Genomic DNA, 26,640 nt, shown 5'->3' with positions numbered 1-26,640 from the left:
CTTCCTCCAGAGCCATGCTGATTGAGCACCCCAACACCCCAGCTTTCCACACACAACGAGGTCGGTGACAGACCTGCAGTTTGCCCTAATGCTGCAGCTCATCTTCTTCAAAGAAGTAAATTTACCCACTTCCTTCGTTCCAGTCTGGTCTCCCAAGTGCCATATTTCCTTCTTCCCACTGCTCGAAGAAACCTGCCTAAGTCATCCTAAACCATTCCCCCGCCCCAGACGAGTCCTCTGAAACCTCCCACAAACAGGCTGCTCTGCAGCTTTGTCGGTGACGCCAGCTCTTCTTCACGTTGTAAAATAACTGGGATAAATGAAAAAACTGACATCATGAATAAAACAGAGCTAAATGAGTGTTGGCCAATATTAACATAGCTGAATATTGTTGGTATATTAATTCAGTGCACCTGCCTGATTGCAAATAAAAAGTCTTTCTATCAGATGCAGGCATAGGAAACGTTCTTAACTGTACACATATAAGTGTCATGTAAATTCATGAGCTATGCGCAGGGTTAATAACAAACAAATTAAAAGAGGAGCAGCTCTAATTGAAAAGGAGTATTTTAATACAGTTGCAGTTCCTGGCTCTGCAAGTTCATCACTTCTCTGTGCACAATATGTTGTATTACATTCTGTTCTGGACACTCAGAAAAGCAAGATGTGCCGTCTGTGCTAGAATGCAAATTACGCCTTTCATTTCAGGGTGTGGAACAACATCATTGAGGACAGTGTGTCTGCTGCTGCTTGGCTTTGGTTGGCTTCAAGAGGAGCCTGGCCAGCAAATGTCTGCATCTGCCTGGACAAACAGCAGAAATACTGACTCCCTTTGTCACCAGAGTCAGCATCCATCCTGCCAGGCAACTGAATTCTTTGGAGCAGAAGCAGCACATCAAGGGGAGAAGAAGAGAAAGCTGGGCAACATGTAGGACCCATGCAGGATGAAGACCCACCAAGAACCTGATGAACCCAAACAGCTCTTTTGACTAATCCAATGCAAGAGGCAAAGACCTTGCCCAGCTTGCCCATCCTCTATGAAGTCTGGCACCCAAGGATGCAGAGCCCTCCCTCGGTCCTTCTGCCGGAGTAGTGCAGGAGGAACCGGGACTGCGGGGTCTCAAGGGTTAAGCCAACCTCTGAGCAGTGGCCCTGGCTCCTGGCCATGGGCTGAGCCCGCAGCTGCGTATTGACTTTCTGAGCTCGCAGGCACCGATCGATGGAGCAGTCAGGGCTTCTCGTTCTCAATCATGTCACAACCACAAGAAACATTATTACTGTTCCATCAAAAAACAATAAATACACCAGGAGTGTAAATGAGGTGGGGGTCTTCACAGCAATGCTCCAGGGGGGATGCAGGAGCGCAGCGGCCAGCAGACTCCAGCCAAGTCCCCATGGACCAACAAGGCAACAAAGAGCCTTAATTAAAAAAAAACAATGCACCAGGGCCCAGGTTAGGGTCATTGCCACAAGAATGCCCCAACACCTGAGTAATCTCCTCAAGTACACCTTAAAATCGCAGCAGACACTTCCCAGTGCAGGCCAGCAATGATTTTATTTCTCTCATGGGTTGTGTTTTGCAACATTTGTGTCATAGGGCTGGGAAGTGAATAATGAAGGTCTGGAGCCCTCTGGTTGCTTTGTCCTCCAGCAGCCAGGAAAGCTGGGAACCCAACCCCTGCTGCCCGTGCCCCCGGGGAAGTCAGCCAGGCCCTGGGGTGTCCCAAACCCACCCAAGGGGATAGTAATTTGGAAAAGCACCAAACTGCAGAGGGGCAGTTCCCCATCCCTTGCTTATTGCTGACGAGCAGGTGGGATGGAGAATGACCTCGATGGGTGGAAGAGGAATGACGGCAAGAGCAGCGCTAGGGAAGGACGATAGCTCAAGGGTACAGCAGACAGCAGAGGGAACACAGCTGGATTTTAAAAGCCTAGGGGAGAAGAGAGAGGTAAAAAACAGCTTAAAAATAACACCTGTGAAAGTTAAGGCTCAGCCTCCACTTAACCCATGCAGAGAGCCAGGCCAGGAAGAACTTAGGGAAAAATACTCATCCTTTCTGTCTAATTGGTGCTTTTATATTTTGATACATCCCTTCTTGTGTCCTGGTGTATAAACACACTTAGTCACCTCCAAAGGTGCCTCAGCTGGTATCGCTGTGCCCACAGCCAGGCTGGGAGTAAGATAAAATGAAAACCAGAGGGTTTGATGAACACCTGATGGCAACCACAGAGGAAACCATGGCAAACATCTGGCACCACTCCAGCATTAAAAATGAGGCTGAGGTGAGATCCTTGGTAGCGCAGAGATCTTGTTCTGATCCTCTGCAATGGAGTGAATTCTCCCTCCTATTCTTTCTGGGTCTTAGGTTGCTCAATTAAGACAGGAAAAGAAAGTTTAAAAAAAATATATAAAAGAGATAAGCAAGGCCACAACACAAATCCTTAGCAGCAGTTGTAGGAATTAGCTGTGCTAAGACACATCAGAACAGCACAACACTCCTTCTCTATCCAGACCTCCCCATCTGAACCTGATCATCGACTTTTCCCACCTTGTCTAGGCAGAATTCAACCAAAACCTGCCAGAAGAGTAGGAAGCCCTACAAACGCAGAGAGCCTGGGTGACCCCAGCTTACCCTCCCCAGGCACCCAGGAGGCAAACAGGATGCGGTTCCCCATCTGGAAACCAACTGTTGGATCGGTGGAGGATGCTGCGGCACATGCGAGCCTGCCACTGGTAGCGGGCTGCCTTATCTGCCAGAAAAACATGCTCAGGACCTCAGCGATCAGATTAGGGAAGCATTTGCTGATAAGCGCGCCCTTCCTTGGGAAGGTTTTTTGCATTCGCTGGGTGACAGCAGCGGGATGTTGCGTGTGCTGGTGCATCTCCTGTGATCTGTGTCACTGCTGTTCTCCTCCCTCCCGCGCTTTCCAGGAGAAACTCTGGAAAAACAGACCTCAAACAAAGCCAGCCTTCAGAAACCAACCTGTAGGCACGTTTTTTTTGGCTTTTTGCTGACAGGACTGTCAGGATGCCTCACAGCACCATAAGCCACAGGTGGAGGCTGGCGTTAGGGCTGCTGGGAGCCCCATTCCCCAGATGAAACAGCAGTACACTAGAAGCTATTTTGAAAGCATATTTGACTGCACTCAACATCACAATGCACCAAGGCACCGAAATGGTGTCAAGCTCCAAAAGCTCCATTTGTTTTGCTTACACAAACCTGCAGAAATCAATGAATTTACTCATGCGAGGCGACTGCTGCTGGTACACATGTCCCCCCCCGTGCCGCTGCCGCACCAGCCTGCGGTCCCATGCGCCGCTCCGCTGGGCTGCATCGAGACAGGAACCGCTCTCCTCCTGCCAGCACAGCCCTGATTTTGGTGCTCCATCACCCAAACCAACATTGCTCAAGGGCTCTGCATGCACTCCTCTAGTTTCAGACCCAAACTGAGCTGCTCTGGCAGCTGAGGCTGAGCCCATCTCAGCCTCTGTGCAAACTCAGAGCCTGTCTGTGCTATGGTGAATCACAGAATCATCTGGGTTGGAAAAGACCTTGAAGCTCCTCCAGTCCAACCATGAACCTCACACTGACAGTTCTCAACTCCACCAGATCCCTCAGTGCTGGGTCAACCCGACTCCTAAACCTCTCCAGGGATGGGGACTCCCCCCCTGCCCTGGGCAGCCCATTCCAACGCCCAACAACCCCTTCTGCAAAGAAATCCTTCCTAAGGGCCAGTCTGACCCTGCCCTGGTGCAGCTTGAGGCCATTCCCTCTTGTCCTATTGCTTGTTACTTTGTTCAAGAGACCCATCCCCAATTCTCTGCACCCTCCTTTCAGGGAGTTGTAGAGGGCCATGAGGTCTCCCCTCAGCCTCCTCTTCTCCAGACTAAACCCCCCCCAGTTCCCTCAGCCGCTCCCCATCAGACCTGTGCTCCAGACCCTGCACCAGCTCCGTTGCCCCTCTCTGGACACGCTCGAGTCATTCAATGGCCTTTTTGGAGTGAGGGGCCCAAAACTGAACCCACTCATCGAGGGGCGGCCTCACCAGTGCCGAGCACAGGGGTAAGATCACCTCCCTGTCCCTGCTAGCCACGCTATGGCTGATACAAGCCAGGATACCATTGGCCTTTCTGGCCACATCGCTGGCTCATTATCGATCCCCCCCCCAGGTCCCTCTCTGACTGGCAGCTCTCCAGCCACTCCTCCCCAAGCCTGTAGCGCTGCTGGGGGCTGTTGTGGCCGAGGTGCAGCACCCAGCATTTGGCCTTATTGAAACTCATACAGTTGGCCTCAGCCCATCGCTCCAGCCTGTCGAGATCTCTCTACAGAGCCTCCCTACCCTTGAGGTGATCAACACTCCCACCCAACTTGGTGTCATCTTCCACTAGATATCAGGCCAAAATTCCCGCTGGGTGCAGGGCTGGGAGCAGCGTGCAGCATGGTCCCCGTCTGCCCAAGCAGCTGTGAAAGGGTCCCCACTTGCCTGGCTGCCTCTGCCGGGGAGGGGGAATGAGCTCAAACTGTGGGTGAGCAAAGGGGAATAAGGAATGTATTGGTACAAGGGTTGTCTCAGAGACTCAGCTCAGGCAGTGAGGAGAGCGGGTTTTAATTTTCAGCACTGCCAAGCCCACGGATGGCTGCTTGGATGGTGCTTGTGCACCACTTACTGACCTGAGGCTCAAGTTCAGCAGCTCCCAGAGCACAGGTCATTCCTGATCCCAGGTGAGAACTCAGCAATAAGGAACAGATACACAACTCTGAGCAACGCGCTGTGCTAAACTGTGGGATCTGGGGCCACAGCCCACAAAAGTGCTTGGGAAGGAGGAGGAAGATGGTGGCTTCTGTAGGCAGCAGTTTGCAAAACAGTGGCTGCTAGGGACAAAACTGATTTAAAGTAACAACAAAACCAAATACGCAAAACCTAAGTTACTCCATTGCTAAAGCACACACATCAGCCTCCTAGGGCTCGCCTGGTACAGACCAATAATCCACGTACAGAAAAGGTGAGGTGCTGCACAGGAGCCACCTTCCCACCAGGAGCAGTCTGGGACACAAAACGAGCATAAGGAAATCCCAAAACAGGGGCGCTGGCGTGACCCCGGGACCAGCCTAGACCCAAACAAAACCAAACCCTCTACTAAGACGCACACCACCAGGTGGAATAAGGACACAGAATCACTGCTGAACTTCATTTTATTGTGCTAACAGCTATTCTGTGTGTTTGCTCATCCTCTTTTCCCAGTGCCACAACCCAGTTCCCACACCAGAATGAGCAGCCACGAGCCAAAGGGTGCAGACAGGAAGCAGAGGGTTTGTCAGCCTTAGTCTTGGTTTTAACCTGGAGAAAACTGCTTAATGCATTTGACTAGCTTGGCTGTGTTCCCCAACCTTTTGCCCCTGGATACAAAGGTCTGCCCTGTAACCCTACCATAAGCTCCTTTTGGGGCTGACTCAGAGGAAATTGCTATTATAGGATGAGCAATTTTTTAGGGCTCCGGTGATAGACCACAGTCCAACTTTGCACACACAAAATGACCCAAGGCTTCAGCCAAAGAGGAGAAAAACATGGGTACTCACTCTCTCCCCAGGGTCACCCATTAAGCCCACGGGTCCAGTTGGTCCTGGAGGTCCTGGAAGGCCCTAGCACAGAAAAGACAGAAAAAAAATAAGCCACTAAAGGAAAACGTGTTATTATTTGTAACATATTTGTACAACGAGCAGGAAAAGAATTAGAGCTTTCTGTTTATTTTTGCACCAGAAAATCGACCCCGAAGCGCTCTGTACACATGCGTGGCATATGGAAGCAATAGAGCCAGGGAACAGCTGTGTGCTGAGCCCTCCGCGTGCGCCCAGCACCCCGGGGCCACACTCAGCCTCCGGTGCAAGGTGTAGACAAAGTGCCACTTACTGCTGGGCCTTCGGGACCAGGCGGGCCTTCCACCAGCATACCCTAAGCAAGAGGAAGAAAAGGAAAACAAAAGTGATTAGCAAGGCACATCCTCAAAGTGACTTTGACTACAGGGCTGGAAAGCCCAATGCTTTATCTGTCCTTAAATATTTCAGGTCTTGCTGCTAGGTCTAGGCATCTCAGAGCTGAAGGAGATGGATGACATCTCCTGTGTCTCTGCTGCCACAGGCACAAAAGGCACCGCCCATTGGAAAGCCAAATACTATTTGAATCACACAGGGCATGGCAAAACAGCCCTTCCCCCCGCCTCCAAGCCCACCCTCGCCCCAGCACACGGTCACCTTCCTAAGCACAACCCTTCTCCCTCAGCTCATGGCCAGGCAAAGGGCAAATGCTGGGGCACATCCAGCCCTGCTAGCGCTGGAGTGGGAGAAGAGCTCCTCTTCAGGAAAAAGCTATTTCTAGACCCAAGAAGCTTAAAAAAAAAAGTTAATAATCAAATTGCAAGGGTTTTTTAAAATTACTTTCCCAGCAGACTGCATGCTGTGATTTACTCTGTGTACCTAGGAAATCACTGTGTGGGCAAAATGGTAGAATAATGTTATTCCATTCCTTTTAATCTAAATATTTTGTCATAACTTTAAATCAGGTCTATCATGTACTCAGTAAAATTGAGCTCTTTTTTTTTTTTTTTCCCCCCTCATGGGTATGTAAGAGGCAGGAAAGAAACCTCCCAATAAACCTGGCAAGTGCTTTCCAGAAGGCATCACGCTGATCTGTTGGGAAGAGCCCCATAGCAAGCACAGCCCTTTTATCTCTGGACCAGTGACCGTGCCCCCAGGTCGAGCCTAAGCAGTCCCAGCTCTTGCCAAGCTCATATGTAGCCAAGAAGGACATTTATCCTATGAGCTGAAATCAGCCTCTAAGAATCTGTAGATAAGCAGTCGGCTCGTATGGGAGAAGCCCAGAGGAAGCAAGTGCAGGGACTGGTCTCGGGTCATCTTTAACTGGTCTCCTGGGCACAGGCTCTGGTGCTAAAAGCCTCAGCTGACTCCACAGCAGCCACTACAGCAGACAGGGCTGAGCTGAACAAATCTGAAATGTCTAGAGGAGAATCCAGGCATTCCTGCCCCAGAAGCCACAGTCTCTAAGCCCAGAGGAGCAAAAAATAGGGTAAAACATGTTGCCATGAACCATCCCTGCTTCCATTAGTGGGACGCATGTTTCTGCGCCACTAATGCACGGCCAGCACTATTTTCTGTCTTTCCCAGTGTCCGTACTACTCATTAGCACCTCGTTTAAAATCTGGCTTCCGCTTCATTTGGATGTGTTAGGGGAAATTTTCTGCTGCTGTCATCACAGAAGTGCCTGTGCAGTCATTCTTCACCAGTAAAGAATTTAGGTCATGGACTTCACCCCGTGCCCATTTTGCCAGCAGTTTCACTGTCTGCCATGGAGACACTGTTCTCTGCTGGGTGGGAAGCAGGGATGAACCCCACATGACATTCCAACCTGCACCAAGTATGAGCTATTTGCTGTTGGAGGCTACCAAGAAGAGGTGAGCTATGCTGATGGAGAAGGTGGCCCCCAGGACATCCACTAAGCACCGGCTCCGTTTCAGACACGCAATGAGGACATTGCACAGGAAACCCCAGAGGTCCCAGCAAACCTTTCCCCATATGGACACCCCAAGGTCCATCCCTGCTGAGACCAGCGATGGCACGTTTTGGTGTGGCAGGTTCCAAAACAAAAACTAATAATTGTCTCTGGGCTGGTGCAGAAAGCCACTGCCCACGTAGGTCTCCCCAGGACATTTGTGGGCTGCTGAGTGCCAGCATTACCATGGTCTGAGCACGCACAGCGCTGAGGCTCTGCTTCCCATGGCCAGCTGCAGAGCCTCGGGATGCTCCTCCACACAGGGGAAGAGTCTGGGCTAATTAGCCAATTTGCAATGCAAACATCCTTGGCATCTTCCCATATTTATCTGTTGGTTTATGTTGAGCTCTAGCTTTAGGGACATCTGGAGATTCTCCTCGGCAAGAGACCTCCACTGTTTATATGACTGCTCATCAACAGAAGCGATGGAAACGTGGGAGGGTTTTGGGATCAGGAGGATGCCACCGAGGGTGAAGCAAGTAAACCATGGATTTAGGACCTTCCCAGGGGAAAATGGGGTGTTGCTTCCACTCAATCAACACCCAGGTGCCACCCCCAAATATCACAGAAACAGCCCAGAAGCTGGCAGCAACACACAAAGGTGCCATGCAAAGGCTGATCAAATCTCCCCAGAGGCAGGTGTGAGCACCAGGGGCCCCCTCAGAAGGAGAAGGAGCTTTGAGGAGGCGAAGGCGGAGCTGGGATGGGGGGTGCCCCAGCCATCCCCGGCTGCATCCCTCCTCACCCCGCGCCTGTGCTGCCCCACTGCCTCCAGCGAGCGTCAGCACAGAGCAAGGATTGAAGGACAGGCAGTTTGAACGAAAGGGAGAGAAAATCCAGCAGAATCCGACTTCTGCGTTTGGTTTTTATTCCCTCTCTGCTGCAGCTCCCATCAAAAAAAGAAAAAAAGAAGAGAGCTAAAGAGCACAGCAAATCTGAATTTCTCTCTGCTGAAGAGGAACCGCACAGAGAGGGAAAAGGCAGCATTTGGTCTTGTTTACTTTCTGGCAAAAGCTATACATGCTCCAGTGTTTTGAAATAGAGAAGGCGGCCAAATTCTTTCTGGGTGATTAAATTTAACTATTTTGTTCACTTTGTAGCATTTCAGATTGGTTCTGGATAGGCAGGGTGGGTTTGTGCCACCGTCTTCATGGGGTTCAGCTGCCCCCCAACCTTCCCACACCTCCGATAAACAAAAATCACTCGCTCCTCCTTTTGTTTGCAGAGTGAGAGCAAGACCCAGAAAGGAAGAAAAGGAAGGAAAGGTCAGAAATGCTTTTGTAAGACCCTTGTTCAGGCTTTTCAAGCCCTGCTGCTGCACCCCAGCTTCTCCCTGCCCCCCCCCCCCCCCCCCCCCGCTATCTGTGAAAGTGTCAGGCAAAGAAGGAAAGGGAGGAAGAATTAAAAAAAATAATGGCCTCCGAGTGATGGGAAGTGCCGCTGTGATGCTGGGCGCTGCGCTGGCCCTCTGCCAAGGAAAATTAGGTTAATTGAGTTGCTGGTGTGCAGTGAGTGTGCCCTTTGGGGATGAGGCTCCAGGGAGGTGATTGCAAGGACCCAAAGCCCCGTTTCCAGCCTGGGGAGGAGCAGGCATGGGGGTACCTCAGCATCCTGAGACGTCATGAGGGACAGACACACGGTCATCAACCAACGGCCACTTGCTCTGTGCAGTGGTCACCTCTGAGCAAACACCAGCTGTCCCCACCGCAAGGGGAACGGCTCCAGCCCCACCTAAGGGGGTGCTCAGTTGGGCACTCACATTTTTTGCAGAGTGGAAAGAGCACAGACAGTTTATAACTGTTCTTTAGAAAGAAAAATAACCTCAGAAACAGGCCAGGGCAGAATCATAAAGAGAGTGCCAGGTTCCACTCCCAGGTCAACACAGAGCTTCTCTGAAAGTGGAAAGCTGGTGGAACCCTGGGGCAGGCGCAGGAGCAAACCCCTCTGCAGCTGTGTGCAGGGAGAACCCTTTTATTTCCACAGAGCTGAACCCATTAGTTGCACAATTAAAGCCGGCCCCAAGCTGCAAGTTCAGGTCAGGATATGACCTGGCCACCGGCTGCGGGCGCTCGGGGTAGCGGGTTTGCTGCCGAGCCGGGGGCACTTCCAAACCTCTGGAGAGGTGAGACATGCCCTCTGCCTAACGCTTCAATTCTAAAAGGCCTAGGTTTTATTTTGGTAAATGAGAGATTTCATGGGAAATTTTGTACTTCCTCCCTAATTTAGGTCGCTTCTTGAAGTTTAAAAAAAAAATAATTACAGTATTTTATATTAAAAAGTTTTTAAATGAACCAAGTAATTCTTCCACGGGAAATTTTCTTCCCAGCTGTACCACTGAGCACCAAGCCATAACGAACATGCCCCTTGTACCTTTTTCCTTGGGGAAAAAAATCCAAAACCACCAAAAAAACCCAGATGGTACTTACGGGCTCAATAATCGCAGGCTCCCCTTTCTGTCCTTTCTCTCCCCGGGGGCCGCCGATCTGTAGCACACAAGGGAAACACAGAGGCAGAGAGTCAAAGAGGACATCACCCGCATCAGCATCACCGCTCCGAGCAGGAACTGGAGATCCTGGGACAACTTCTGCAACCAAAGGACTGCTGATGTTCACGTAGAAAAGAAACGGGGCACCCTTCTCCTCGCCTTGTGCTAAACACGTGCATTGCAGGTGGATGACTCCAAGCAAGATGCTCTCGCTGGTTTTTAAGCTGTTAGTCTCTGTGCTATAAATTCTGGGAAGACAAACATTTTGAACTAGGCTTACCCTCGATGGAAAATTAACTCTCTTACCCCTTCGTAGATGGTATCCTGGTTAGCAGGCATGCCGGGGCCAATATCAGGAGAGACTGTTCGGTCGTAATAGTTATCATAATAGTTCCCATCATATTCTTTTATTGTTTCCTCGGTGAAATCTTTATCCAGATCCTCTCCTCCTTGAGCAGCCTGGAAGCAGAAGAGCAGCAACATGTCAGGCTGCAAACACTGGAAATTTAAGGGGAAGACTGCGGTTTCTGCAAAGTGAGGATGCTTTATAAAATAGCTGCAAATAAAAAGCACAAGAAAGGTTAAATTCTGGAGTTATAAAGTCTCCAGTAACCTCCAAGAATCTTCTCCAACGGCAGGCAAGAAGGATGGGAGGATCTTTACGGCAAAACATACACCCTGGCTTTCCCTGGGATTTCTCTGTCAACCCCTGAAATAACACTGTGAGCATAAAAGTTTGAGAAGGGAAAACAAAACACAGCACAAAGCAACAGCTCACGTCAGGAGGATCCCACAAACGCTAAAGGTCTAAAGAAACAGGGAATGGAAGTTTCAAACTTCAAGCCCTGCTCATCTCTCACAGCCTCAGTATCAGAGACACTGGATTATTAAGCGTAAAAGGTCACGCATCCAGTTGCATATTTAAAATGCACATCAGAAACACAATGTGTCATTATGAGTATCCGATTACAGGAAGAAATGTGGAAAAATGCAAGTTCGCTTCTACAAAAACCTCCTGTTTGTTTAGTCTGGGATCCAAGTTGCGATTGTGCTTGTCCAAAGAGCAGAAGCAGAAATTTTTACAGATCTGAGGCATTAATCCCTGAATCCTTACAGCAACAGATATTATGGACCACAAGCAAAGACATCTAGACAAGCATCAGAATTTCCTTGCTCTCTCCACACCCCTGTGCTTTCTGCAGCCTGGCAGGCAACTGTCTCTTGGCATCCTGTACTCTGAACAGCCTGATAAAGAAGAACACGTGCTGATAATAGATTTTTTCTTTTGTTTCTTTCCCATCCAGGTAATGACCAAAACGGTCCATAAATTGAATTACTTCCAGGGCTTCCCAGAGAAATAATTTCCTCGCTTCTATGAATTCAAAATTAATTACTTAAATGCCACCACCACTCGCAGACCTTGTTTCTGTGCCAACACTGCTCAGAACCCTTAAGCACGAGCATCTCCATCTGAACGCAAGAGTTTTTAAAGTAAGAATAAGCCCTAGTGCTAAGGCAATCATCACTCTGTCACCCCATCTTCTTCTACCTCTGCAAAAAAAAAAGAAACTATAGTTTGGCAATTACTCAATTAGAAAACTTGGAAAAGTTAGTATTATTTTTCCTTTGTATCATTCAAATGGATCTAGAGCTATCGCACACATCTTGAATCCCATTTGAAATCTTTTATGTATGTTTGCTCTTTGAAACCTTAAAACCTGTTCATCTTGGTATTAAATTTTTGGAGATAACATAGAAAGCTTTCTTTGAAATGAAAGGCAAAAACGTCTGGTTTGATATTTTGATTAAGGTCCCTAAGTCAATTTGCATGGAAAGATAGGATGTTTTGAATAACTGGGCAGAGGAGGAGGAAAGTTCTCCATGCTGAGATTTGCAGGTGCTTTGGAGAAAAACCAAAAAGCCTAAAAATAATCTCTTTAACAATGTTGTTAGACAACCTGAATCAGAAAACAGTCCACAAAGAAAAGAAGAGGTCCAAAAAAAAAAAAAAAAAAAAAAATCAGTGTGCAAAAGACTGGGATAACAGCTTTGTTTAAATCACCTTTTAGTCTTCCCTTTAGAGAAAGCGATGCAGATATGAAGCCCTGGTATATGCATCTGGACAAGTAAAGCAAACTGCCTGATGAATAGCAGGCAATGAACAAAATATATCTGTCCCCAGCTCCTCTTGTTCATGGGAGTATTGCTACCTACTAAATCTCGGAATTGCTTCACTGGCATTTATCACAGAGTTATTAGCCATAATGAAACCCAAGCCCAGGAGAGTTCAGGGACTACGCCTGCCTCCAAAACCTCTCGCACAGGCTCCACAAAGTTTCACTTGTGTAAAACTAAACCCCCTTTTAATTCCCACTGCAGGAATTACAGTCTCCCCAAAACACAGACAGGTGAACTTCAACAGTGCAGTGTTGCACCCCGATTTTGTAGCAGAGTCTGTGAAGGGATGTTAAAAATGACCCTTCTGCACCAGGCCAACATTATTCTGTTTGACCCCATGAGCAGTGCCAGGGCTGGGCAGCTCAGGGGACTCCCAGGGTCCCAGCCCAGCTCTTGCCCCACCGCACGCTTGCATCCCTCTGCAACAGCAACGGGGCTCCAGCTCCAGCCAGAAACCTGGGACTGCTTGAAATGATGCCACACTTACTCATGACCACGAGCGCTATTCTGTTTCCTAAACTAGCCAAAAAACTTATGAGGGTTTTTTGGTTGGGTTTGATTTTTTTTTTTTTTAAGAGCAAATAAACATCTCCAACCACTTCAGCAGGCTGTATCTCCTGCTGAAACCCTGTTTCTAATAACAGGTATTAAGCAGGCAATTACACGCATGAGATCCCGATCCTCACTTCCATATTCCTCATAAAGCAGCGTGGTCTGCTGCTGAATTAAAGGATTCTGTTTCCCCAGGAGTTCATGGCTGCAGGCAGGGCCCGCAGCTCCCCTCCAAGGTGTAAACCCAAAATCCATATCCTCTTGGGTATTTTTTCCTCAGGCTGGCACTTTCTGGGAGTCTTCCCTATGTCACACTGCATTAGCCTTCGTCTCAGTGCACGGGAATCTCCTTCAGCCAGGCAAGTTGTGTCCTTTTCTCTGCTCATCAGCTGAAAGATTCACTGGAGCTACCTCCCAGCCCCGGGCAGTCCTACAGCCCTCCCCATCTAAACGCTGGCTCTTGGAGCTGCGGGAGGTGGACACTTTGCACTCTCTCCCCACGAGATGCTTTGCTGAGAACAAGCTGAGCTTTCACATAGGAAAGCTTCACCGTGCATTTCCCTACCTGAACTTTCCTCTTCTTCTATTTCCTTTCTTAACAACTAAAGCGCCCTTGAACCTCTTCCTTTTCCAATTTTTTTTAAGGTCACGCTACCCAGTCATTAATTCATCTCTATTAGAAAGTTCAAGCTTGGCCAAAGATTTCTAGCTCTTTGTCAGGAAACAGAAAAGTTTCCCATCCATGGGTTCCCTCAGGTTTGTGCTCGCTTCCTCGATACGCTGGAGCCTTTTCTGTTTCTCTCTGTGTATCATTTTGGGCTGCTCAACCTCCTCCTCCACCGCATTTTTTTATCCTCAGCTGGCTGGACTCGATCCCCGCCACGCCACCAACCCTCGGGGCGGCTGGCTCCCCTCCTGCCTCGCTCCGGCTGCTCAGTTCTTTGCTTGGACACTTTCCCTGACACCTTTTCATTCAAGCTTCCAGATCCAACTCCAAATACATTAGCCAATTTTTGCTGTCTCTCTTGCCACCCTCCAGCACCTCCCAGAAAGCCTCAAGTTTTGACAGTCCCATAACTAAGTAATTCTTCTCCATTTGAGGAGGAACCAAAAAACCTTGTCGAGTCCCATCCAGGAAACATTATCCCACAATCAACTCCCCTTGCTGATGCTCCTAACGAAGAATTGCCTCATTTAGTGTAGTTATCTCCTTGAATAGCGAGCTACACAGCACGCAGCTGCACAACTATTTATCTCTAAGGATGAGACCAACGTTCATCTATTTGAGGACCAATATAAAAGGCAAGAACTGGGCAAGTCTTGAGAACAGAAGAGTCTCAAGTGCAACATATTTCAGTTGAAGCATATTAAAGCGTGGGTAACTAAAAATGTAATCGCTCCAACAGAAACATCAGCTGTGGGATCTGGACTGATCTCATCTTTGAGCAGATCCGTGCACAAAATGGAGGGACTCTCCCTGTGTGAATGCAGTAGTTTACAATCAAGGGTTTGTCCCAGTGTTGAAATGTTTTGGGTTTTTTTTTTAAATTACAATCTGAAAAATGTAAAGATGCTATTCAGTGGGAATGACAAAATGAAAAATATTTATGTTCTCCATCAAATCAACATTTTAAGCATTCATATTAATAGCTTTGAAATAAAATGCTTTTACTTAGATTTTAGCACCATCCCTCATTTTTCTTTTTGTCAGACAAGCACTTCACACAGGGAAATGCAGATATCAATATGAACAGATTTTTCCAGGGGAATAATCCTTAACCAAGTTCTAAATATCTGCATTCCACACCCTGAAATATCTGGAGTGAAAATATTTTACAAGAAGCTTCCTCTTCCAACAGCTGCCCAAACTGCTTAGAGTTTTACTATAGGGATGATCACATCTCCTTTGCTCTCAAGGCTATGAAATACCAGAATTAATAAAAAACAAAGTGAAAAATAGTCATTAAAATTACATCAGTCTCATTGTAGGTGATGACGGTACTCGTGGGGAGCTCAGCTTCCACGGCGTTTTCAGTGAGTCCGCCCTGGGGGTCCACTTCTTCAGGGTAGTTGACATCTTCGTAAGGGAGAGGCGTGAAGTACTCTTCATTAATGGTTTCATAATTGTACTCATCCACGAGAGGGTCATCCACCGTAGCGTCCTCTTTTGTCTGCTTGCTGGGGTCTCCTCCATCAGGCGACAGCGTGGGGGCAGGATAATCCTATTGCAGAAGCAAAACGTCAGAATCAGAGAAACAAAAAGAAGATTGTGCGTCACCCTCCACTTCCCCTTCTACGAAGGTGCCACTTATCAACCGCATCTTTGCCAAGACCCTGCGTAGGTACCTGCTTGTTTTCAGGTCTCTCTCCAGCAGCCACTTCGGGAGTGCCGGGTTTGGTGGTGGGCGCTTCTGGCTTTACAGCTTCATCAACATCTTCGTAGTAGGGGTACTCGTAGTAGTAGGTGTCACCTTCTCCCTCCCCGTCAGTGTACTGCAAAGAGATGAGAAGTAGAAAATAAGCTGGCAGCATCCAAGCATGTTCCTGCCAGCTCTTTTAGACATTATTTCATGTCAATGGGGCCATGTCGTGATGCAGTGGAATCTTTCCCTTCTTGGTCATCAGCTTCTATGAAGCCTTCACCAAGAGCCTGGCTTTGGGCTGCTTTGGCAATGTCTGTGATTTAAGGAGGCTCCCAATCAACTGTTGGTCCTGTGCGTTCTCCCTTATCAGAGAGGATGGACCTACCCTGCAGCAATTCAGTCACCCACGATAACACAATTAAAAAAAAGAAAAAAACTTTTTTTTTTTAACCTCAGATTGTCAAGACCTCCCAAGTCACACATCTGACATGTTCACAGAGGGGAAGAAAACACTTGAATCACACAGCCACTCTGAGAAGCAGGGATGCTATTTCACTCATCCAACTGCACTAATAGCATCCGTGTGACTTCCCATCCATCCGTGGCCTGAAGGCAGAAGGGCTTTGAAAACAAGATATTTTCAGTGTTTTCCACAAGGCGTCAGTCATTCTTCAAAATGAGATACAAACAAAACATTTGGTTACAGCCGGGCATGGCAAATTTCTTCGCCAGTCCATTGCTCTCACTGGCAGCAGATGCTGGCGCGTGGAAGAGTTATTCTTACACAGAGCAACACAGCTCTAAGACAAGCCAGCCCTTGTTGAACTGCTGGCTCCGAAGGAAGAGTTTTATTTTCCTACTACCACATATTTTGACCATACCGACATCTATTTTATTTTACTTATTTATTGTTTCTCCAGAAGTGCTGGCGGAGCGGTTACGGCACTTCCCTGGGACTGGGTGGCCGTGCCTCGCCTGCGAGCATCGCTCTGCTCCCCAGAGCCCTGCTAGGCACAGGGTTTTAATTCAATTCCAAAGCTAAGCCAGAGCAGGTTGATGGCATTACAGCTTCGCAGGGATTCGGCAGGAGCCCGCAGATCTAAGACCAGCTGAAAGCAAGAGAGCGCATGGACTGGCAAATTAGACCAAGAGAGCAGCCAAAATGCTGAGAAGCAGCCGAGGATGCCAGACACTTTAATTGCTGTGAGCTGAGCCTGAGACCTCTTAAAATGTCTAAAATTCAGGTGATGATGTTCTGGAAATCAGCCACACCCAGACATTTCTAATTGAGCGGCAGAAATTAAAAGGTACCCTGTATCAGTCTTTTATTCTTTTCTTTTTTTAAAGAAAAGATCTGAGGCTAACTCTTGGTAGAAAAAATACTTAGCACAGCAGTTCATACAGATGAGCTGGGAGCATTTCTGCCAAAATGTGATTCAAATGTCAAATACATGGGCAAAAGTGCTTCCCCCTCCTTTAACACCAGTTGTTTCAAAGAATATTGAAAAAAACCTACTTAATCTTTTTACAAGTTCAACAGTAAAATTTGAAATTTAGAAACAGGTGTCTGTTTTGGACAGGATTCGACCTGCCAGGGAAGGTCAGTGTTTCACACTCAGCTTGGGTTGTCTCTCCTGCAAGTTTCTGAGCTCCAAGCGAATATTCATTTCAGTCTCTGGAAATGGGAGGAGCGCAGAAAGGAAGGGAAACTCCCGAGAGTGAGAGCCAAGACCAGAACCTGCAAATCCTAAAAACCAAGCTCTGTCTTGGCCCTTACAGATGAGTCGCAGGGAAACTGAACGGGAGGAAGAAGCTGAACGCGTTCGCGATATGGAGCTGGATGCTGCTGCCCCAAAAGCAGCCCCAAACCCTGCAAGAGACTTACGTATTCATCTTGATTGGGGTCCTGGGACTGGGGGGAGTCGGGGATGGCAGTGTCGCAGTCGGGGCTGTAGTGTTCGCAGTAATCGTGGGCTGCTCGGGGGTCTGCCACGATCAGCAGCTGCTGGATGTCACCCTGCGGGAAGGAAAGGCAGAGTGTCAGGGGAAAGGATGGTGAACGTGGAGCCACCAGCTCGAGAGCACAGTCGAGGGGATAAACACCACCAAGAAATGAAAAGCAAAACACTTGGCAGGGCCACCTCCCTGACACAGGCGTGTCGCCTGAGATGAGCCAGCCGAAACCCCTCTGGGTCCAGGGCCGGGTCAAGCAGTCGCTTATCCCTGGCTGCTCTGCGAGGTGTGAAGCCACCACACTTCACGCCTGGTCCCAAATGCACCTTCCCAAAAAGATAACCACATCTGCAGAAAGGTCACCCACATACCTAGAACGCAGCAGCGCTGACGGCCCCAGGCAAGGTGTGTGCAGTAAAAAATAAGAGATAAAGGGCTCTATGCACCCCAAATCAGCAGTGTCCCGTGGGCAATAAAAAAATCTCCTTTCCTGCCCGGTCCCGTGCAGCTCTGCAAGGCTCCAGAGTCTTCCTGCCCAGTCCAGAAAGCTCTTTACTGGCCTCAAAACTTCTCTGCTTCTCCCACCCCATCAATTGGTCTCATAAAAGACATCACACCCCCTTTCCACATCTTGCCTCACCTCAGTTTTCCACCCACAACAGAGCGGCAGACACAGAAAGAGATTAGAAATGCATCTGATAATCAGAAAAAGAGAAAAAAGGGAGAGTTTGCAGTGGCTTATTGAAAACGAGGTGCAGAGCAAGCTCATTAGGCACCGAGGCTGCTTAATGGACTGCTCTCTATATAGCATACGAAGCGTGATGCAGTCACAGCCCAAAGGTCAGAGCAGAAATCACTCTTTAGTTTCCTAAAGAATCACCGCATTGCTTAACCATAATGCCAAAAACCAGTTTATTCAGTAGACAGTTACATAAGACAAGACTTTACTACTTGGATTATTAGAGCTGATATTTTAATTAGGGGGAAAAAAATCTTATTTAATAATAGAAAAACATGGCTAAGGCATCAGGGGAAAAAGAAGGAGCATTACAGCAAAACTGGGAGGATGACTTGGGCACATAATAGGAACCAGAAGCTCTGAACGGAGCCTGGCCAGACCAGCAAACAGCCCTGTGGAAAACCAAAGGATATTTTTGAAAATATGGGCCAAATCTGTCTTCGTGCACGTAAACTCCACACGGTCCAGCCGCGGGTGCCGCTGGGTCCATAGGGAGCTCAGCCTCCCACGTGCACATACCATTGACTGCACCAAAAAAAAAAAAAATGCTTTTTAGATTTTTGGCAGAAATCCACCAGGGAAGAAGGTTGCAAGGACCATGTGGACCTGGCCGCATCCTGCCTGGCTCTGAGGGGCAGGGGCAGCTTATGGCTGCCTGGGGTTTCCCTCCTCGAATTCCAGGTTATCGCATCCATCTCTGCAGCAATTCACTGTAATGTCTGGGCAGCTCTCAGATGCTACGCAAGCTATCCTAAAACTGAGCATTGGTTTAAGCTTATTAGTCATTGTTTCCTGCGAATAACCTTTACAAAATTAGCAGAAGTGTCTGCAAAGTGGTTTTCAATTTTCTATTTTAAGAGAAATAGTCTTTCCTTCCCTTCCCCTCTTTTTTTTTTTTGAAATAAATCCATAGAGTAGTTCTGTCATTACTGTACTGGCTTTTTCGTTTTCGACGTGACCACCAAAAATGGGGACACAGTACTGGGAAAATAGAAAATGCCACATTTTTGTCTCAAAGAACATTTCCCATTTCCAGCCAGCTCTGGTCACCACCTGACAACATGACCTGTTTGGGGAACTTGGCCATGGTGTGACCTAGAGGACATCACCCAGCCCTGAGCAGAGACTAGAAGGAGCTGGGGGGTGTTATGGGATTACTCCCACCACGTTTTAGCATCGCTGTCTTCAAAAGCAGTTCAGAACAGAACAGGCTGCCCCTCTGGAGCTCCCTCCAGCAGAGGATGCCCAACCTGGCCAAGGCAATTTGCTTAAAGTTCATGATGTGAAGATCCTTCCAGCTGCTATTTCTGCACACAGGACCTCAACCACCCCCACACCTCATTGACACCTGACTTAAGCCATTTGGGCCCTTCTCTCACTTAGGTGGTTAAAGCGCCCCAGTTTCCACAGGGTTATGGAGAGTTTCCAGCACTGTTGGGATAAGCTGAAATAAAACAGCCACAAAAGCAGACTTGCTACTTGTATCCGAGAGGCAAGGAAGGAAGGCTGAAAGCTTTTTCTTCCTGATAAGGTTGGATTTACACCTCAAGGAGAGCTGATAGTCTGGATCCTATAAGTGACCAGGACTACAACTGTGTTTCCTCAGGGAATAGATAAAGCAAAGAGACACGTTGGCTAAACACACTGCAAAAGGTTAAGCGGAAGAGAATTTGCTAAGGCTGAGTTTGCTTTTAGTCTCAGCTGATGGCAGCTCCTGAGCTATCCATGGAGAGAAATCCTGGCTTCATCCCACCCTGCTTTCCTGCAGAACAACAGGAACTGAGCATCCTCTGGGTCTGATGGCTTGAGGCACTGGCAGCACCTCTGAGTACATGGAAAGACATCACCTGCAGGTCCCAGGAGCCACGGGCTCAAGTCTTGGGGCCACGGTAGAAATCCCAACCTCACTCAACACACCAAAGGACAGCATTGACCCAGCAGTTGCTGCTGAGTGAGTGGGAGAAGATGAACAAGAGAAGCTTCCTGCTAGTTCTGGGTCAAGAACCTGTGAAAATCAGCGCATAACTGAATAAATTTGGTATGCAAAGGGTGCCAGGAAAAAACGTGAGCCACATCAGACTGCTCCTTCAGAGCTCACCACGCTTCATGAGCATCATTCAACGTGCCTGCTATTTTCCCATTTCCTTTTCAAACCCAGTCACCCTGCCCAGCAAAGTTCATCCTTTTCTCGTTGTTCCAGCAGCAGCAATGCAAGCATGCAAAAAAGAGTATGGAAAACCAAATGCACCCAATTTTGGAGGAATGAGAGGCCCAGGGAGCATCTGAGCTTAAGTACACTGACACAGGTTGAGCAGCTCAGTGGTGGGGGAAGGAGGAGAGCTCTCAGGGTTGCTAGACCATTCATCTTTGTTTCATTAACAGCAAGTGCACGGCACTGGTGGATACCCCGTGTTAACAGTTGTAAAAAGCAGACAGGAGTGAAACCTTGTTAGCAAGATTCCCAGTCAACTGACCTCATCCCTCAGTGCAAAACAATAAAATGGGCTAATTTAGCCTGTAATAAAAAGCCCCACTATCTGAACTTCACAAAAGATGCACAAAGCTCTGCTGTCAAGAGCCCCATTTCTTTGATTTAAAAAGCCAACTTTAAATAGAGCAAGCCGTGCTGGGAGGTTCGCAAGCCTTTTGTGTCCTCTCAAGTGTGTTCCCGCTAATAAATTTCACCAAGAGATAGCTGCCCCCAGCCCCAGCACGGGCTGACAAAGGCAGCCGCCAGCTCCGCTCCCTTTCCTCACTCAAGTGTCTATTTGTTTCACTGTTATGGTTACACAAAACACCCAAGCCTCTCTCCTTCCTATGTCAGCATCTGCTTTTTTCAGCAAGAGCAGCGATAACGAAGATACCATTAATTTCCTCCCCCTCTCCACACACATGCAACAACTGCAGATTTTCCACAAAGCCTTTGTAAGAGAGAGAACTTACAATTACACTAAGAGAGTGGTTTAAACACTTTACCAGCCAAGTCATTTAGGTTTTTAAGATTTATTTTCAAGCGATGCTCAGGGGCTGGAGCACCTCCCCTGTGAGGACAGGCTGAGAGAGTTGGGGGTGTTCAGCCTGGAGAAGAGAAGGCTCTGGGGAGACCTTAGAGCGGCCTCCCAGTACTTAAAGGGGCTACAGGAAAGGTGGGGTGAGACTCTTTATCGGGGGTGTAGGGATAGGACAAGGGGTAATGGTTTTAAACTGAAAGATGGTAGATTTAGATTAGATATAAGGAAGAAATTCTTTACTGTGAGGGTGGTGAGACAGTGGCACAGGTTGCCCAGAGAAGCTGTGGCTGCCCCCTCCCTGGAAGGGTTCAAGGCCAGGTTGGACGGGGCTTTGGGCAACCTGGGCTAGTGGAAGGTGTCCCTGCCCGTGGCAGGGGGGTGGGACTGGATGATCTTTAAGGTTCCTTCCAACCCAAACCATTCTGTGATGTAAAGAGGTATTCGAGTCAGGGAGCAAGTCAGTAACACACTGGTATTGCTTTGAAGAAGTCACCAGCACGGTGTCCTCCAGCCCCAGCCACCCATGCAGACAGTGCAGTAAAGTCCTCTTTTGGCATGTGACCAAGTTGGGCACATAGGCCTCAAGAAAGTGCTCCCATAACTGCAGCAACTTCTTAGCACACGGAGGCAAGGGACAGATGTGTTTTCCTGGTTTGACAAAAAATTTGGAGGGAAACAAAGGTCCATTTTTGCCTGAAAATAACCAATATTCCATTCATCAGAAGAGGTAGTTTTAAAAAAAAGGGGAATAAATCACATTTTGACCTTTATTCCTAGAGCTTCTTGTGAAGAGGAAGAGGCAGGACAGCACACTGATGAAAATGATTGTGAATTGCAAGGCTTTTATTTGCTCCAAACAGATATAAGTGCTAACTATCAGGACCAGTAAGAATCTCTCTGACATTTATGGTAAAGCCATTTATGCCTGATGACTCATTTGCTTTATGGATTAAGTTCCATCAAGCCAGTTTAATTCACCTCCCCAGCCAGCTCCCAGACAAGACTGGAAAAGCTCTTCTGGAGCATTTTTTAACACTTATTCTATATGTGTGCAGAAATGTCACATCACTTCCAATGACATCAACTTCAGTAACTTGGAGAAATTGCTGTGGTTCAACAAAACAAACAGCTGGCGAGGATAATCTGAGTGATTTCATCTGGCATTGGCAGCAGCTCCATAAATACTGGGATTCTTTGGGGCTCTCACTGCAACGCAACAATAATTAACTGGACTGTTGTTTTAGTGCATTACCCCAGAAGTCTTAGATACTCTTCCATAAGAATAAATACTGCTTGATGTGCTTTTTTTTAAACTCCTACATTTAAACTGGATAACCACAGGTCCAGGATATACAATCGTAACACAAAAATCTCAAAAAATAGTGGAATTGGGATGTTGCCGAGTTTTATTATGACAAACTCACTGGTCCATAAACGCAAACCCAGTTGGGTGGCTTAAGAGTGGCAGAGGTTCAATGTAGCTCTATGATGAAGTAAAAGCTCAGTGATCCCAGCCACCAGCGAGCTTCCAAAAAACCTAATCCCCATCTCAGAGACAGCCTGCCAGCACTCAGATGTTCCACTTGATAAAATCTGTCATCAGCACTTGCCCATGGATGGAGGATCTCTGCTAAGGACAGAGCAGCTGCCCTGCTCCAGGCTCCCAGTGGCTCTTGGTCTGCACAGGTTGGAGGGTAAGAGTGGGACTGAAGTCAGTGAAGAAGGAAAGCAAGGGGTGACCCAGATATCACTGTGCCCCCAGCTCTGCCAGTGTAGCAAGACCCCAAATCAGAGGTACAATAACTGCTCAGAGCATCAGTGCATCCTTTGTTGTACTGGCATCACCCCAGAGTCCCTTGTTTAAACACGGCTGCTCCAGAAAAGAAGCCAAACTGCAGCAATGGGGTCAGACGAAGCCTCATCACCCCCTCTGGCCCCTGTACCTGTGTCCTGAACCCCTCTCTCTGGCCAGCCACAGAGAGGAGCAAGCTCACCACATGAAGCAATTGGTACCTAAAGGGCATCCTTTGGGCTTCCAAAAATTTTGCACTACAAAATGGGAAGGCAATAGTTGAAGGTCTGACTCAAAAAAAACCCAAAACAAAGTCTGACTTGCACGCAGTCATGAGTCAGCTACAAATACTTGGTGGTTTGGATAAACCCAGCCCGGATGTTTGCTTCCCCATCCTGCGCAGAAGGGCTGCAGGAACGGACAGGGCAGCTTTGCTGCGAGACCTTGCTATTTCCCCTCTCGGGCTCCAGTTACCACAAGAATGGCTCCCTCTGGCTTTTGGCACTCGGATAGGAGCCTATTCTGAGCCCTTTTTAGAAAAAAACAGGTTTAATTAAGCAGAAAAGGGATAGAAGTTTCACTAGAACCAAATATGGCTTCAAGGAAAAACCTCTCAAGGGCTGGTAATAGTTTCCCTTTCTCACTGCATCTCCATCTGGGAGAGGAGGTATCCTAAGAAACCCTGCTCCCGTGACACATCAGCGTGGTACTGCATCCACACCCCAAAGCTAAGCCTTCACCATTTCTGATATTAAACTTACCAAACACAAACTACAGTAATTATCTGGACAACCCACATGCCTCTCTCCCTGACCACAGCAACAAGAAGAAAATAAGCCCTTTGGCTCAAAGGTAATTAACCTCCCCAGTAATTTTCAACCTTTATTTTTTATAATCCCAGGGAGGAACCCAATTTCCTATCACGCAACAGTCCATTAACTCGTTGTTAGCCCTGGCCACTGGCTTTGCAGGAGCAGGGCAGGGAAGCGTGTCCCCTCCTCTATGCCTCTTCCCTAAACCCTCCCACCCTCCGCTCCGAGCTGTCCTCAACACCCCGACCTGCTCCCATGGATGGAAAACAAGGTCAGGCAATGCCACGTCGTGCTTCCTCCATCCGTAACTGCTGGATCCTCGGGTCAGCCACTCCATGGCTGTTTCTTAGAAAAGAGGCTTTTCAGAGCAAGGGGCTGTATTTCATAGGCGCTTGCAGAGACCACAGCACGCTGTAGGTCTGTTGGTGTAATATCGCAATACAAGTTACAAGCACTTTAGCAAGAACTCCTTACTGGAAGGGAAGGACAAGCGATTCTCTAAGAGGAGAACAAAAGCCAGATGGCTTTGCTAATTCTGGAAAGCTCTCCTGAAGAAGCTGTCACTCTGCCAATACCCAAATACCAGTCAAGGATTCGAGTCATTAGCAGAGCTGGAGACACCAATATGAGGTTCGCTTCCAGGCAGCTACTTCCCCCTGACACCTCCCCCCAGCCCCAATAACCACACAATGTAAATAATGCCCTACCCTAATGTCAACACTCCCCCAGCAGCGGCCACAGCCGCCAGCGCAACACCGAGCACCCTCTGCACTTGCTGAAGCAAATGCGAAGCCAGAGCTTATACCAAAGCCCTTTTTTGTTTAAGTGACAACGCAGAGCTAGTTCCCAAAGACAATATACACAGTATTCATCAGCAGGATGCATTATTTACATGACAGTGCTTTACAGGCAATGGATGGACCCATCCACCATTCCAGTTTCCTATCCTCAATGGGAGAAAGATTTGCTTGCCTTTCCAAATGGCTGAATTTGTCAAGCCCATTAATCATTGCTGACTTCTTCCTGCCACTTTCCCCGGAATTCTTACCAAATTCAGACAGCCTAGAGCCCCTTTGCTCTCTCCAGTCTCATGTAACATCTCTACAGTCACCCTTGCCTCAGCCCTCTGCTACCCCGGTCCACTGAACCATCACATCCTGCCCCAAGAGCTTCTCATGGAGGGACTGACAATGCCCTGAAGAGAACAGAAAAGGGACAAGATGAAAAAACCTGACCAAGCTCAAATGGACATTTAATGATGGGGCAAGAGCCCAAGCTGAGCTCCAGACTCGCCACCCAGACCACACGGTCCCATCCTCCCTGCACCAGCCCCCCATCCCTTCACTGCCAACATTGATTCATCCCCAGGCACGTCGCCTAATTGAAACCTCCATCCTTTCAGAAGAGACATCTAATCACCAGTTTAAAGATCCCAAAAAGCTCTGGGGCTGCTTTATGCTTTGAGGCAATTGTACTTCACCTTATTCAACCCTGACCCTGACTGACTGAAGGAGGCTGCAGTGCTCAGATGAAGCATTACACGTGCATCGTAGTTTGTTACCCTGCAGCTCCCACCGTAAGCCATAAACGAGCGTTGCTTCCAGTGGGTGATGTGTCTTTCCTACCTCAAAGCCGATGCCTAGACCTTGGAAGACAGTTTTTGTTCAACAATTTACCAAATGGGTGGAAAAACTCAGATAAGGCAAATTAGCAACCTGTCATTTAAGATCCAGGAACTTGGGGGACACAGCATGGAGAGAAAAACAATTCTTAAGAAAGAGGCAGCTTGGAAAACAGGTGGCACTGGCAGAAGAACAAAGAGCATCAATTCTACAAAGTATTTACTGGGAGGCCATCATAGCACTGCGTTTCTCCAGGGTTTTTGTTTCAGAGATGGAAAAGCCATGGCTGGGACAGGGCAGCATCCCTTTGCGGGTCCACCCCACACAGCTGTGACACCAGTGGGGCAGGACCCGCAGAGCCGGGCTGCACGAGAGGCACAACTGCTGGCAGCAAGGAGGATTTTCTCTAGCAAATGGGAAAATTTAAGCTAGAAAAAAAAGCAGAAAAAAATCCAAAGGTAGACATGGCCAGCAGAGCAGAAACAGTGGTTTAAATCTCTTGTCCTTACGACGCCGGCTGAGAAGCTCCCGCAGGAGCATCCCAGGTCAGGCAGCACAGGGCAGGAGGCAGCGTCCATCCCACGCACGTACCGGGGGACGTGTCCAGCTTTCCCTTGACTCATGTCTGGTGCTGCAAACCACCAGACATCGGCTGTGCGCTCCATAGACAGCACTGCGAAGCCGACGAGTACTTTTAATAACTGCTGCAGCTAATGGCACAAGGGAGCGGGACCCACCCAGAGAAGAAATGACTCCTCAGCTTCTGTTTATCCTCACGCCTTACAGCTCTGTGCAGGCGGCCTTACATCAGCCGCTGCAAACGTGGTGGCATCACCATCAGACTGCCGTTCTTTGGAACAGAGTATTTGCCAGCTTTGATTTTCCCTTCCACTGCAAGCTCCCTGCTCCCCTGCTAACCCAGGCCTCTCTTCAAAGCGCTGCCATCCAGGGGGCCAGCGCTCTGCCGTTGATTTATCTGCATCCCTCCTCTTTTGAGCGAGCACAAACACCGTAACTCTTTCAACGGGATGGGAAGGTACGCCCAGGGCAAAGCAGCAGCCAAGCGGTAGGGACTGCAGAAAAGAAAAAGGCAGCCAAGATGCCTTAAAAACTAAAGCAAATAGAAAGACCTGCTAAAAACACCCGAAGAGACAGATAGCCTTAAATCAACCACCATCACGCTCAGACACTCAGCTCCACTGGCTATTTTTATATATTTACGTCTGTTAAACCACAATTTATCTGCTAGGATTTTTGGGTGTGAAACAATCAGTTATGGACACAGAAAGCAGGATGCGACTGAACAGCTTCCCCTACTCTGCAGCCGCAGCCTGGAAGGACAGACAGACAGGGAGAGGGGCTGCGTAGACTGGGGTGACAAAAGGCTGCTTTATATTCACTCCTTCTCTACAGCCTGGCCAAGCACTGTGGTAACACAGGCAAAATAACATGAGAGATTTCTGCAGCTATTTTGCAAAGAGAGGAAAAATAATAGCTCACAGTTCAGTTTTTTTAAAGGAGGAAAAAAAAAAAAGAAAGAAGAAACCCCTGACAGTCCCACCTCTCT

The 26,640-nt window shown here is 48.2% G+C and overlaps 1 protein-coding gene across 2 annotated transcripts in view; it reads right to left on the bottom strand.

Annotated features, from left to right (window-relative positions):
• The window catches only part of COL5A1 (collagen type V alpha 1 chain), a 160,448-nt gene that overhangs the window by 71,491 nt on the left and 62,317 nt on the right, over nucleotides 1-26,640 (bottom strand). For both annotated transcript variants that reach the window (XM_074891283.1, XM_074891284.1), the window contains exons 5-11: nucleotides 17,030-17,161; nucleotides 15,128-15,274; nucleotides 14,755-15,003; nucleotides 10,358-10,510; nucleotides 9,993-10,049; nucleotides 5,911-5,952; nucleotides 5,580-5,642 (exon numbers count right to left, since the gene is read on the bottom strand). In XM_074891283.1, coding sequence (XP_074747384.1) covers nucleotides 5,580-5,642; nucleotides 5,911-5,952; nucleotides 9,993-10,049; nucleotides 10,358-10,510; nucleotides 14,755-15,003; nucleotides 15,128-15,274; nucleotides 17,030-17,161 — 843 coding nt within the window. The remainder of the gene's footprint in view (nucleotides 1-5,579; nucleotides 5,643-5,910; nucleotides 5,953-9,992; nucleotides 10,050-10,357; nucleotides 10,511-14,754; nucleotides 15,004-15,127; nucleotides 15,275-17,029; nucleotides 17,162-26,640) is intronic.

Source organism: Strix uralensis, chromosome 21 (assembly GCF_047716275.1).
Source record: "Strix uralensis isolate ZFMK-TIS-50842 chromosome 21, bStrUra1, whole genome shotgun sequence".
Lineage (NCBI taxonomy): Eukaryota > Metazoa > Chordata > Aves > Strigiformes > Strigidae > Strix > Strix uralensis.
Note: the sequence above shows the minus strand (reverse complement) of the source record. Positions and strands in the feature narration are given on the sequence as shown.